Source organism: Mustela erminea, chromosome 1, assembly GCF_009829155.1.
Source record: "Mustela erminea isolate mMusErm1 chromosome 1, mMusErm1.Pri, whole genome shotgun sequence".
Taxonomy (NCBI): domain Eukaryota; kingdom Metazoa; phylum Chordata; class Mammalia; order Carnivora; family Mustelidae; genus Mustela; species Mustela erminea.
This window is the reverse complement of record NC_045614.1, coordinates 128,720,013-128,733,024: the sequence shown is the minus strand read 5'-3', so window position 1 is coordinate 128,733,024 and position 13,012 is coordinate 128,720,013. Positions and strand designations below refer to the sequence as shown.

General features: G+C 40.3%; 1 protein-coding gene across 2 annotated transcripts in view; it reads right to left on the bottom strand.

Annotated features, from left to right (window-relative positions):
- The window catches only part of WDR49 (WD repeat domain 49), a 132,585-nt gene extending 130,876 nt beyond the window's left edge, over positions 1 to 1,709 (bottom strand). The window contains exons 1-2 of one of the 2 annotated variants that reach the window (XM_032341768.1): positions 1,315 to 1,709; positions 765 to 991 (exon numbers count right to left, since the gene is read on the bottom strand). In XM_032341768.1, coding sequence (XP_032197659.1) covers positions 765 to 926 — 162 coding nt within the window. In that variant the 5' untranslated portion in view covers positions 927 to 991; positions 1,315 to 1,709. The remainder of the gene's footprint in view (positions 1 to 764; positions 992 to 1,314) is intronic. The other variant, XM_032341772.1, reaches the window with a different exon arrangement.
- Positions 1,710 to 13,012: the final 11,303 nt, after the last annotated feature.

The following is a 13,012-nucleotide window of genomic DNA, read 5'->3' as shown; positions in this document are numbered from 1 at the left end:
ACTTTAAACTCTGTTTTGATGGGCATTGCCCCAATATTTACCCAAAAAAGTGGGAGACTGGTCCCCAGCACGGGATCTTGGGCCAATAAACTGCCAAAATTAGTTCCGAAAAGGAGCTGAGTCACTAGGAGTGAAGCCCGGGAGAATGTTTGCAACCTGCCTATTTGCATTTCCAGAGTTCTCTTTGGATGCTCTGTGTAAGAACAGTTGTCCTGGGAGTCACCTGGGAGATCAGGCGTTCCCCGCTCACAGCCATTACTTCCAGGTTTCCAAAAACGTCGTGACCACTAAGAAAACTTTTGTCCAAGAAATAATCCTTCCTTGATGGCAATGATACCCGACAACAGTGACTGCAAACTAAATCATATTATTTGGCCCAAAGAACTGAAGTTACTCTGTTAACTAGAGTTACTCCGGTGCTAAATGCAAGCCTGACTGATTCTTTTCAATTCCCTCTTTGAACCATTGAATAAATCAACAATTTTAAGAGAAACACCTGTTTCACCCCAGTCTTCATAAACAATTCAAACTGTCCAGTAGGGCCACCTGGGTGGCTGGGTGGGTTAAGCGGCTGCCTTCGGCGCAGGTCATGAACTCAGGGTTCTGGGATCGAGCCCCACATTCTGGTTCCTTGCTTGGGTGGAAAACCTGCTTCTCCCTCTCCCCCTGCCTGGTGCTCCCTTCCTTGGGCTCTCTATCACTCAATCAAATGAATAAATAAAATCTTAAAAACAAACTCTCCAGTAAAGAAGATTAAGGCTTACCTCAAAGGCATTCTGTATTTTGTGAAAGTCATCCACACTGAGCTGGTTTTCAAGCAGAGAGGGGCAGGGATCTTCATCTGTGGTGGCCCCTCCCGCTCTTCCCAGGCTCTCTGACCCAGGCTGGGGCCCCTTGTTCAACACAAGTGCATTCTGGTAACTCATAATGGCTTCACCTCTATTCAGGGGCCTTCAACTACTTCGACACTTTTTTCCCCTTCAACAGGTGCCTTTGAAAAGAAACCCGATTTAGCAACATAATTTCAAAAATGAAAGCACATTTCAAGGCCGACAATGAAGAGACAAAATGTTCAAGCCCAGAGGTAAGGAATAAAAGCCCTCAACCCCCACCCTTTTTTAATTCCACAGTTTACTTTCCAAATCTACAGCCAAATCTTTTTAAAACCCCCCTCCTTATATTCTGCTTAATCTGGCTTCATTAAAAATGCGTAAATCTTCCCCCATGTTTATACCAAATGACACAGAACACAGCTTCTAAATCTCATTTCAAATGCATTAGAAAAGCAACTTCTTCAAAATCTCTTTGGCTAACCTTGCTTCTGTTGACATGTTGGGGTTTTAAACTCTATTTTCTTGTATGACACAGGTGCAAGGCTTCTGTCCCAGTAAAGGGCTTGCCTCTAAGGCCACCTTCACAGCAACGAGGCATTGTTTTCATCTGTTCCTGCTGCCTTTGTATGTTTCCTGGCAACCAAAGTCAAGCCAACTAAAACTTTCCTTCACCACTCCCCCACCCCGACTAATTACTGACCTGAAGGTCTGAATATGTGATGTGCATATGGGACTTTTTCTAAAAGGATAATTCAGCCCACTCACTTTTAATTAAACTTCATGGCTATATTATTTAAAGACAAGTTTTATAAATACATTTTCTCTGAAGCATGTTCTATATTGTGAAATAATAGGGTTCGCCAAAAGAAAAGAGAAAGACATTCTGGAATTATATGTTTTTCACGTAGGAAATATTTTATTCTTAATTATAAGAATCTGTTCCTTTACTTTCTCTTTGTCTTAGTTTCTATGTATCTAAAATGGAAATGTTGTTCAATTCATGGCATATAAAGGGAAGACCCACAGCATAACATGATATACTTCATAATAAAACCACTTATAGTACCATCACTAGCTCAGCAAATACTAATGAAAGGGAAGGAAAAAAAGAGAAAAGTTAACTCTTTTTTAGTATTTACCATGTGCTAGGCACTACACTAAGCACTTTGCGTTTATTTTCTTGTTAAGCTTTACAACAACCCTGGAAAGCAGACAAGGTCACTGTCTCCGCTTTACCAATGAAGAGGCAAAGAAAATGCCAGAAGCCACGGAGTTAATAAGGTATGGAATATGGCTCCAGAGCTTCAGAGACAGCTCTAGGGATGGGTGCTCTCTCTGTACCTTAGGTTCGTCTCTGTAAAACTGAAAAGCTGTCACTCAGTATTTTCTGAGGTCTCTTCCAGCCCCATCATTCTACGATAGATATTCTAGCTGGTCTTCACATGACCCTTGGTGATGCACACAGTACATTCCCTAGAACACAGAGAAGGAAGCAACCTCCAGGCATTCCTGTACCAGCTGAAAGAAAGAAACAATAACAGGAAGGAAGGGAGGTAGGGAGGGAAGGAGGGAGAAAGAAATGTCATTCACACATCCATTTAATTTATCCATCTCTCTGCCCATGGTTCATTCCAAAAACCATTTATTGACTGTCTGTCATGTCCTGAATTAGACCCGTGCCCGTGCCTGAGGAGTTTATAGGCCTGTGGGAGCAATAACCTGACTAGGTCATCTTTCACACCAATCCCAACCTCTTGCTGTCTACAGCGCTGTGTTGAGAAGGATTCTGAAGTCGTAGGAAATGAGTGGTGACCTTGCAGATTTGTAACACAGGCACAGAAAGCCAAAGGGGGGCATGTTTATCACAAATTTGTCTTTCCTGATTTAGACCTTCATGTAAGTTAGGAAAATGTTTTGAAGCCCTAATATTATAAATTCCCCTAAGTTATCTCACATAGGAATGAAATAGGTCTTTCTTCCAACCTAATTAGAAAATTAGTAATAGTTTAGAGCAGTTGGATCAGTCCCATACATGTTTGTAAAATATTTTATAGCGATATTCTAGAGAGTTGGGCTTGGTTCAGGAAGAGACACTAATGAGGGAAGGCTGAGGAAATAGAAAAACCATTTTCTGAAGCTGTACCGGGAGAGGTGGGTATCCCAAAGCCTAACGACGCAAAATTCTCTTAATTATCCTAAGACAGTCAAAATGCCTGGCCTACTTAGCTTCCATAAAGATGCAGCTCTAAATGTTTTCATTAGTCAAAACAGGAAAGTATAATGAGCAGCTAATAAATTACCGCAGAAGTTAATCAATTGACACAGTTTTCTTTATGTAAAATTACAGCGTTAGAAATAATTCTTGATCATAAAGTCTTAAATGGCTTTAACCTTTTTTGTAACTGTGCGGTTAATTTTCGGGTTAAACTTCCACAGCACTGTAAAATCCATAACTAGCCTCTTGACTCTGCTGAAATTTACCTTCCCATTTGCCATGAGTCAGTTATGGTTGTGTAAAATCCTGCCACATGGCCAATCCAATACCAGGTTCTATGGGGCAGTGTGCGGTGATGAAGACAGTCTGTGCTCTCGGGGGGTGGGTGGTTTCGTCAGGAGAGAAGGCTGGCCAACTAGGGGACCCTTGCTCCCTTCCCTGTAGGGACCCGCAGATACTCAGCGCCCAGTGGAGTGCTACCTCACGGGAGAGAGTAGACCAAGCTCTTGGATCCGCTGGCCCGTGCTTCCTTTGGAACCTTGGCACTGAATCAGTCTCCCTGCTGAACAGGCTTCCCTTGGTGTCCTTTTCAGAATTCCCCAGTCCACCCCATGATTTATACCCACTTGGGTAAATGTGGGCCTTGTCTTTGCTCCAATTCCCCTTTTTTTGCTTGCCCTCCCCTTACACTGAAGCTGAATCTTCCTGACATTCTTCATCTTTGCCTAGAATCTCCCTCCAGTTCCTCGCTGTAACAGAAAGCAGCTTTCCCTTACCAACCCAGTTTTCTACCTAACCCTCCCAAGTCAAGGCTGTCCCAGCCCCTGTTCTTCGGGGATAGCAGAAGGGGGCCCCCTGGTATCCTTGCTTCTTGAACCCTTGCCTTCCCAATATGGCCCCAGGGACCAAACATGCCCCAGCTCAGTTTAAACACAAGCCCCTGCCAGAGCCTGAGGGAAAGAACTAGGCTTGCCTTGGGCAACTTTTAAGCTCTCTATAAATATTAGCTTCTTTCCTTCCTTGTCCCTGATCCTCCCAGTTTGAATTAATTACTCCTTCCACTCTGCAACCACAGCATTTTGTTTATACTTTAAGCACAGCACTTTTTCTTTCTGCTTTGCCGTATAATTAGCTGCCTGTGCATCCCTGTCTGCTACTACATTAACTCTCTAAGAACAAGGATGATACCACACTAAGGCTCTAGACTTGCCTTGCCCTCACAGAGCTTTGCATAAACCACACAACGCTACGGTCCTGTGTGCACATTTATAAAATGGGTTGGACAGAAAGTTAACTTCACCAATAGCTTTGAGTTTTCGGGGAAGGGTCCTGACAATAGGTAGCACTGAATCAGAAACATAGACAGAATTTCATGAAAAATAAAATGAATGAGGGAAACAAAATTTAAGATTGGGTCCTCAAAGCACTTAGAGAAACCATTTAAGCACTTTTGAAACAGAGCCTTTTTTATGCATGCAGTTTCTATGGAAGATGGAAATGTGTGGAGTCCTCATTCTGTCCCAAACACTGGTCTGGACACCAGAAAAGCAATGATGAATGAGACACACCCACCATTGCTCAGAGACACAAATAACAGTAAATTTTGGTTTTAAATTAATCCTATCTTTTGAGAAAGCAGAACTTTGATTAATCTTAAACAACATAATGTTTGCCTTTTTTGATCTGCCGAACAATGTCCAAAGTAACAAAACTATATTTTCATAACAGCACTTCTCAGACTGTTCAATGTGTGAACACTGAGAATTCACAAAATAATGATATATCCTAAAATAACTAAATATATAATTCTGTAATACATTGCCTATCATATACTTTAGTTCTGGTAGAAGCAAGCAGTGGCAGCCAAATGTAAAAATATGTGGAAGTGGAATGGTAAAATTAATTTTAATTATTTACATGTATTTCTACCATTTGAAAACATGCCTTCTACCACTGTGATTTTCTTGTATCAGTAGACACATAGGATGCAATAAATTAGATATTAAAAATCACTGCTTAAATATATTCTCAAGTTCAAGGGGCACCCGCGTGGCTGAGTCTATTAAGTATTTGCCTTTGGCTCAGGTCATGATCCCAGGGTCCTGGGATTGAGCCTGCCCCACTCCCTGTGTAGGACTCCCTGCTCAGTGAGGAGCCTGCTTCTCCCTCTGCCCTTCCCCAATTCGTGCATTTCCTCTCTCTCCTCTCTCTCTCCCCATCTCTCTCTCACTCTCTATCTCAAATAAACAAATAAAATCTTTAAAAAATATATATTCTCAAGTTCAATCTTTTTATGCAAATTCTGGTGGAAGTTCCCAACAGATAATCACTTTTGAACACCTCTTTGCTTTAATAAGTCCTTCTCCTTGAAATTCCCTGTCTGTGCCCAAAGTACCTATTGGCTGGTTGACAAAGGGCCTGTCATTGGGGAGCCACTTTCTGGACGATTACTCTAGACTAGGTCACCAAATTCCTTTCTGTCACCTCTCTGAGAGGACACTGTAGTTTATTCTACTAGGAGTTTCAGAACAGTTTGTCAAAGTCACCTTGATATCGAACACTTGCATCCGTGTATAGAACCACTAAAACATGGTCATAAAATCTTTGCATGAAAAGAGTTACTGGAAATCCAGTAAACATTTATTGATTTTTCTCCTTGAAGAAAGACAGAAAGCAGGTAGGTTGAAAATGAAAAATTATTGCATTCCAAAGACTATTAGGCACTTTCAAAAACATTATTTTATTTAAACTTCATGCTATCCCTGCAAGATACTTAATATTTTCCCAATCTTTTTTAACGATGATGAAACTAGACAAGATTAAGTATCTTGCCTAAACTTACATAACTTGTAAATTGGATTATCTAATAATGCCATGATACTGTCTGTGCTAAGACTTTACACGAATGATTTCATTTAATTTACTCTGATATCCTATGATGTGGGAACTATTGTGATCACCACTTTATAGATGAAGAAGCTGAGACTTCATCTTTAGATGATTAAATAACTTCTCTAAGACCACCCAGCAAAGAAGTAGCAAAGCTGGAATTGAAAACCCAGATCCTTTTATGTGTAAAACCCTATGCAGAGCGATCTGGTAAACACCAGGGTAAATTCAACTCCAGTTTGGGAGCTGAGATGTGTAAAAAATGAGGAAACAGAAAGCATGCACTAGGAATGAAGTCAAAGGAATTTGAGTTTGGAGTCAGAGTATCAGGGTCAGGTCTTGGTTCTCTCATTTTCAGACCCTATAATCCCGGGCCAAATTGAGTAATGACTCAAAGATAGCAATATTGTTTATTGTAGAATTCCTTTAAGGTTAAAATGAAATAATATGGGGCAACTGGGTGGCTCAGTCGCTAAGCATCTTCAACATCTGCCTTCAACTCAGGTCATGATCACGGGATCCTGGGATAGAGTCTCACATTGGGCTCCCCACTCTGCAGGAAAACTGCTTCTCCCTCTCCCACTCCCTTTGCTTGTGTTCGCTCTCTCGCTGTATCTCTGTCAAATAAATAAATAAATAAAATCTTTAAAAAATGAGATAATATGGCCAAAGTTGTATATAAACTATAAAAACATTAGGCACATGAATTAGCTTTACTATTAGTACACAATCAAGGGAAGGCAAATTTCCTGCAAACTCCAGGTAGGAGGGATTGGAATATTGTTAACTGTAAACAGAATGAAGCAAAATTATTCACCTTATGATATTTTGTATTGAAGTTGAGATTCTATAATCAGTTTCATTGCTTCTAAGAAGTTCTTACATCTAAATTCATCCCAGGGAGACCAACTACCTATCAATTTTTTTTAAGATTAATTATTAAATGCAATTAGTGTATGTGTCTGTGTGTTTCTTTTTTTATCACTTTGAAAAAAATTTTTCTGCCTTAGGATTGCTAATGGCAATAAATCAAAGTTTGCTCTAAGAAGACCGGATCTGTTTGGCACAGTCTGAATCTATTTTTAATAATAACAGATATAACATTTTCCCATAACCAAAGCAGTATAATAATTGTGTGTCATAATATGATCTTAGACAATTCGAGGGCCCAAATCCCAAGAATTAGATGTTTTATTTATAAAACATTTAGAACTTTTTCCTAGAAGGTAAGTAGATTTTTATTCAATATGAATTCTCTGAATGGCTTAGCCTCAGGGAAGATGCTACATATACATATACATGTACAGATACATGTACATAAACACATACACATACATGTACATGTACATATATACATGTATATACAATGGAGACAGAAACAGAGATTGAGAGAGGAGACACATACGAGTGTGAGACCAGGAGCTTCTCATACAAGTTGCCTCACAAGGCAGAACCACAGGCATCCATAGTGCTTTGGGTGAGAACTGATCACACACTGGGGTGGCAGAGGTGAATTTTGGAGATAAAAATATCTCCAAGAGGTATACAATACAATAGGACAAGAGCTCCAAGGTCAGCGTCAGGAAACCTGGATTTTCATGCAGTCCTTGCCCAGATCCATGTAACTCTGGACATTTATCTTTTTGGGGTTTCTGTTTCTACAGTCCTAAGTGTCCTACAAAGTTCCTACACATCCATTTCAAACATTTGCTTTGAGGTTCAGATGAGATGTGGAAATGCAAGAAAGACAGTTTATGTATACAAATGTATGCTGTTACCATGCTTCTTATTATTAAACTAGTATAAAATGTAAATACAATCATTATAATAATATACTTATTAAGCACCTAGCACAGCTAGCTTGCTTGGTACATAGTAAACACCAAATAAATATTTATTTTAATTAAAAGGAGCCCAAAGAAAAAGGAATGAATTGGCATTTAATATATTTTAATCTGTTTTATACATTCTTTTTTCCCGGGCCAATCCTCCACTGAACACAACAACAACAAAAACTCTAAAAAATCCAGGGTACTGTGAAAAATGCTGCCACTTCACCTTTGTTTACGCTAAGAAATTCGGTCTAGGAAAGCAAAAGAAGAAAGGCAATAAAAAGGAATTCAAAACTTATAAAAAGCAAAGTTCTGAGACAAACAATACTTAAAAAGATTGAAAGCTGGGATCCCAAGAGAGAACATTGCCTCAATAAATATTTCCCACAGAACATGGTGCTCCCAAGCATGGTTCTCTGATGAAGAGCCCTAAAGACCAGTGGGCTCTGCTTCTCCGTGGCAGGAGCAGCAATAGTCAAATTAATATCAGAAGTACACTCCTAAATCAAGTTGTTGCAAGTGTACTCACAGAGAAGCCATCTTACAAAATGCAGATGGAGTTTTGCAATCATTGCCTAGACCAAATGCTGTCAGAGAAAATGGATCTTAATTAACTCAACATATTTTGATTTTGTAATTTTCAAGATTAATTTTTGCCGATGTCTGAAAAACATGAGGTCCCTTAAAGAAAAGCGTTAAAAATACACTCGCGAATGAGGCAGGGAGTTACACATGGGTTGAGCAGATGGTAGGAGTGCTGATTATGTGTGTTCACGGTCACCTCAGGTGTGTGTGTATGTGTGTGTGTGTGTGTGCCTGTGTACGCATATGTGTGCGTGTGTGACTCAGGGCACTTAGCCCAGGAAGATTTCATCCATCCCCCTACTGAGAAAATGCAACAGTGGTAATGATCTAGCACATAAATTTACCAAGCAGGATGCTACTTGTAGGGAAGTCAGTCAGGTCTCAAGGGAAAAATGATGCAAATTTATACCAATAATCAGCTGTGTGACACTCTCCTTGGGGAGACGTGTGAACGTCTCTGGTTTCAGAATCTCCACCAGTAAAATTATAAGATTAGATCAAAAGATCTGTAAAAGTTCCTTCCAGTACCCAGTTTTAAAAAGGGGGGGAAGGAAAAGTATAAGAATGCTATGGGCTTCCCAGGAAAAGAAAAGATGCTATATCCTAGGTAATATACTACATTCACACTAGCAGCAAGTACTTTTTAAAAAAATATGATGACCATGTAATCATATGGATCAACTAATGGATCCATCAGTCAAGCATTTCTGCACCTCTCAGACCCTGAACCCTGCACTACCAGTTTTTCTTGTTGGATCACAGGTGGATATTTTTGTACTTGATAATGGCAATGGATTCTCTGAAAAGAATACAATTTAAATGTAGTTGTTTATTGACCTGGCCATTCGCTTTCATGCATTGACACTATGTGCTAAGCATAGCATTCAGCACTGCTAATATAAAGTGGCAAAGACAGACCTACTCTCCTGAAGCTTATGGTCTAGTAGTGTGGGACAGATCAGTCAGTAAGGGATTATTATACAGTGCTATACTCAACAATAGCGATCATGTATATTATATAACAACTACACACACACACATATGTAGATATTACTGCACTATTCTTGTAGTTAGTGTAGTTTTAAAATTTTTTCAAGCTGAAACTTAAGAGTGACAATTTCAGAATTGGAGCTCAAGCAGGTGAAGCACCATAGCTGGCCAGCTGAGTTTATGAGGAAGGCCTCCCTCAGGGAAGCCACTGGCTGTGGGGTCAGTTCAGCTTTTACATGTAGGAGTCACAGAACACCTCTCCTCTCCACTCGGGTGCCCATGCTAGTGCCCCTTCTCCAAGAGTGCCTGCCTCTTGTAACACTGCTTGTTTCTCAGAGTACCGGTTATTTGGTATCATCATTTGCAACAGTGAGATATAGGTGCTTCAACCATTTCCTTGGTCAGGTTCTCATTTTCCTTTGTTCAGGTATCCATAAACTTACAATTCCCAGAGTTAATGTGGCAAGGGCAAGTTTACATAAGATCAAATGCCAAAACATTTCTGAGGCTCAAAAAGGCTCCTAAAGGAGCCATTTGACATCCTTCTTCCAGCTGTCTTGCAAGCAGCCTGGGTTTCCTATCCAGCATCTCTCTCCTGCCTCTGTCTTGCTCATAGAACCCCCATTACATACAGAAGAACGTCGTGCCCAACACCAGGAGAGACAATCTGACTTTCCAGATTCCCTTACAGGCAGGAATGACAATGACACCATTCTAGACAATGAAACTGTAAGTGGAATACTATTGGAGCCGTGGAAAGCCTTACGCTTTATATAAAACAGGAAAGGTACTCCCTCTTCTCTTTATCCTGTCCTGAATGTTGACATGATGACTGGAATGGCTAAGGGAAAAACTATCAAAATCTCAGAAAATCAATACTTGAGCCACTTAACCAACATCAGCAACTGTGTTATTCAAGATTTATTGTTACAGTAAAGAAAAAAAGGGTGGAGGACTTGGGCGGCTCAGTCAGTTAAGGGTCTGTCTTCTGCCCAGGTCATGATCCCAGGGTCCTGGGATGGAGCCCAGCATCAGGCTCCCCGCTCAGTGGAGAGTCTGCTTCCACCTCTCCCTACCCCCAGCTTGTGCTCTCTCGCTTTCTCTTAAATAAATAAAATCATAAAACAAACAAACAAACAAAACCAACAAAAACCCTATTTATTTAAACATTACTTAGAGTTCTGTTCCTGTAACTTAATACATTCCTAACAGATATAAACAACTAGGAAGATAACATTTGTCTTGTTAGAAAATACTAGAGAATATGCAAGGTTAGAAGCAATAATAAGGGGAGTGTTTGACTCGTTTGGAGCCAGATTTTTTGAGGATTAGCTAAGTGACATGTCCAATTAAGAACCAGCCATACACGCTGGAGTGTGTTCTCCTAGATATTTTGTGTTTGGCGAGGATGGAAAGAAGGGAGACGACAGGGGATCAATATAGATCAGCCTTCTGACCACGCCGCATAGGAAAGCAACAGCTGAAATCATTTTTCCTCTGTTTCTCTGCCTTTTGTATTTTGAACTTAGAGGCAGCAAATAGGGAAAGATTGTTGTCCTTTTGTGCTTTTCCTGGTTACCTGCGAACAGAGAAGTTCTGTTGTGTGTTTTTTTCCTCTCAGATGGGGGGAAAAAGTGGGAAAACAAACAAAAAATCTAGCTGTCTTTTATTAGTTAGTTATTGGTCAAATTTTAGGGATCATTCTTTCCTAAATTAAAAGAAAATTTAGATTAGCCAGGGGAGTTTTGACACTGAGCACTGAGCACCCCCACAGAGCGAAAAGGAATACATTAAGATACTGTCTACTCCCATTTTCTCTCTCCCTTCCTTCTTTTTACTGGTAAATTATCAGCAAAGACAAGGGGGGGGGGAACACGTTGGGGAAAATGTGGAGAAAAGAAGAGAATACATATAGTGTTCTGGCATTAGGAAAATAAATGTGAATACTTAATGATCAGTACTCCATAAATAGAGCTACCCCACCACTACCTTGAGGCAATGCAGGACAGGCTGTTTGGGTTGTGAAAAACAAACTTACTTAGGTAGCCAAGTGATGGGAGTTTGTTATATAGAAGAGGGATTGGGAGGGAGAGAGAGATTGAAGTAAGGAATTAGAGCACAGCCAAGTTTGTTGGAAGGTGGTTTGGATCCAAACAACAGCTGGGAATTGGATTATTTTATTTCCAATAGCAATCCATTCACTTTTCATCTAAATAACTTGAGCAACTCACTAAGAGTTTCTTTTTGTATTTCTACACTATTTTTTCACTATAAACTGACAACCTCTGATCACAGTTTTTTTCACCTTGTAAGGACCTATTTAGCCAGAGCGATTCCATCTTGGATTGAACAGCCATTTTGTTGTTTATACATTAAAACTTAAACTGACCCTGCCCCACCCCCCCTCCCCCAGGGGACTGACTTAAAAACAAGTCCGAATGCAGGGATGAGTCGGGTCAGGTGGAGACAGCCAATCAGTGGAGCGCATATACTGTCTCCCTAGCTACCAAGGAGTGTGGGCCCCGCCCTTTGGGCGCCAATTCTGACCAAGTTGATAGACTAGTTCAAATATCTACTATAGGGTAAATTGTAATTCAGTTGGTCACTTATGTGTGACCTAGCATGACTGTGCAGCTTTCTCTGTGTGTTACAATCTCATTGGCCACCTCTGTGTGGCCAGGCCCAACCACATGGCCTTTGCTCTATAAAAGTTAGTCTGTGAGGCAGGGAGGGGTCAGTTTGATGGTCGGTTTGATTCTCGATGCTTGGCACGAAATAAAGCTTTGCTTGACCTTCGCTTTGTATCAGTCTCGCTCCTTTAATCATGGACCCGTTACTGGGGGACCCAACAACCTCATCTTTACCCATGGTTTCTGCTTCCTTCTAATGGTGATTCAGGTGTGCTCCTTCTGCTTTACAGCCTCCCCATGTATCTTCAGCCTCCTTTCCCACTGCCAACCAATTTTTAGAATTCTTCAGTTTAGAATTTGGAGCAAAAGTCTGAAGCCACCTAGCTCATTATGACTGAACAGAGCCACACTACAGACTGGCTATCTCAAAGGCCATCACCAGAAATTTAGACCTTGGACAAGATTGCTGCCCCTGTTCCCATCAGCGTAGCTGGCAAGGATGACAGAAATAGCCAAAATCCTTTCTCTGTAGCAATGACCATGGTGGGGTAGTTTCCTTCAGAAAAGGAGTCTGGAGGATACCAGACTAACTCATCTAGCACTTGGAAGGACCATCAAAAAAAAAAAAAAAAGGGAAACATAAGAAATATGTGAGTAAAGTGGTATGCAGAGAGTAACTTCCTATTTATACTCGCAAAACCAGACACTGTAGGATAATTATAGAATACAATGAAGTATTAAATAAGCTCATGAATAGCTGATTTGGTTTAGAAAGATGACTGCTATTTCCCTGCAGTCTGCAGTGGTATCAAATGACTGGGTTTATTCTCTCAAAGACCTTCATATACATGCTTGAAAAAACTTAGCATTTCTGCTTGGAATATAAATGTCAAACTGTCAAAATCATAAAAACTCTCTCAAATAATTTTTGGGAAAAGCTTAATAGAAAAGAGAAATGCACAAACATTATAAAAAGGTCAGCCACAAATGCCAATCAAGAACATAAGAGAAATAGACCAGTTTTCAGCCATTTTCAAT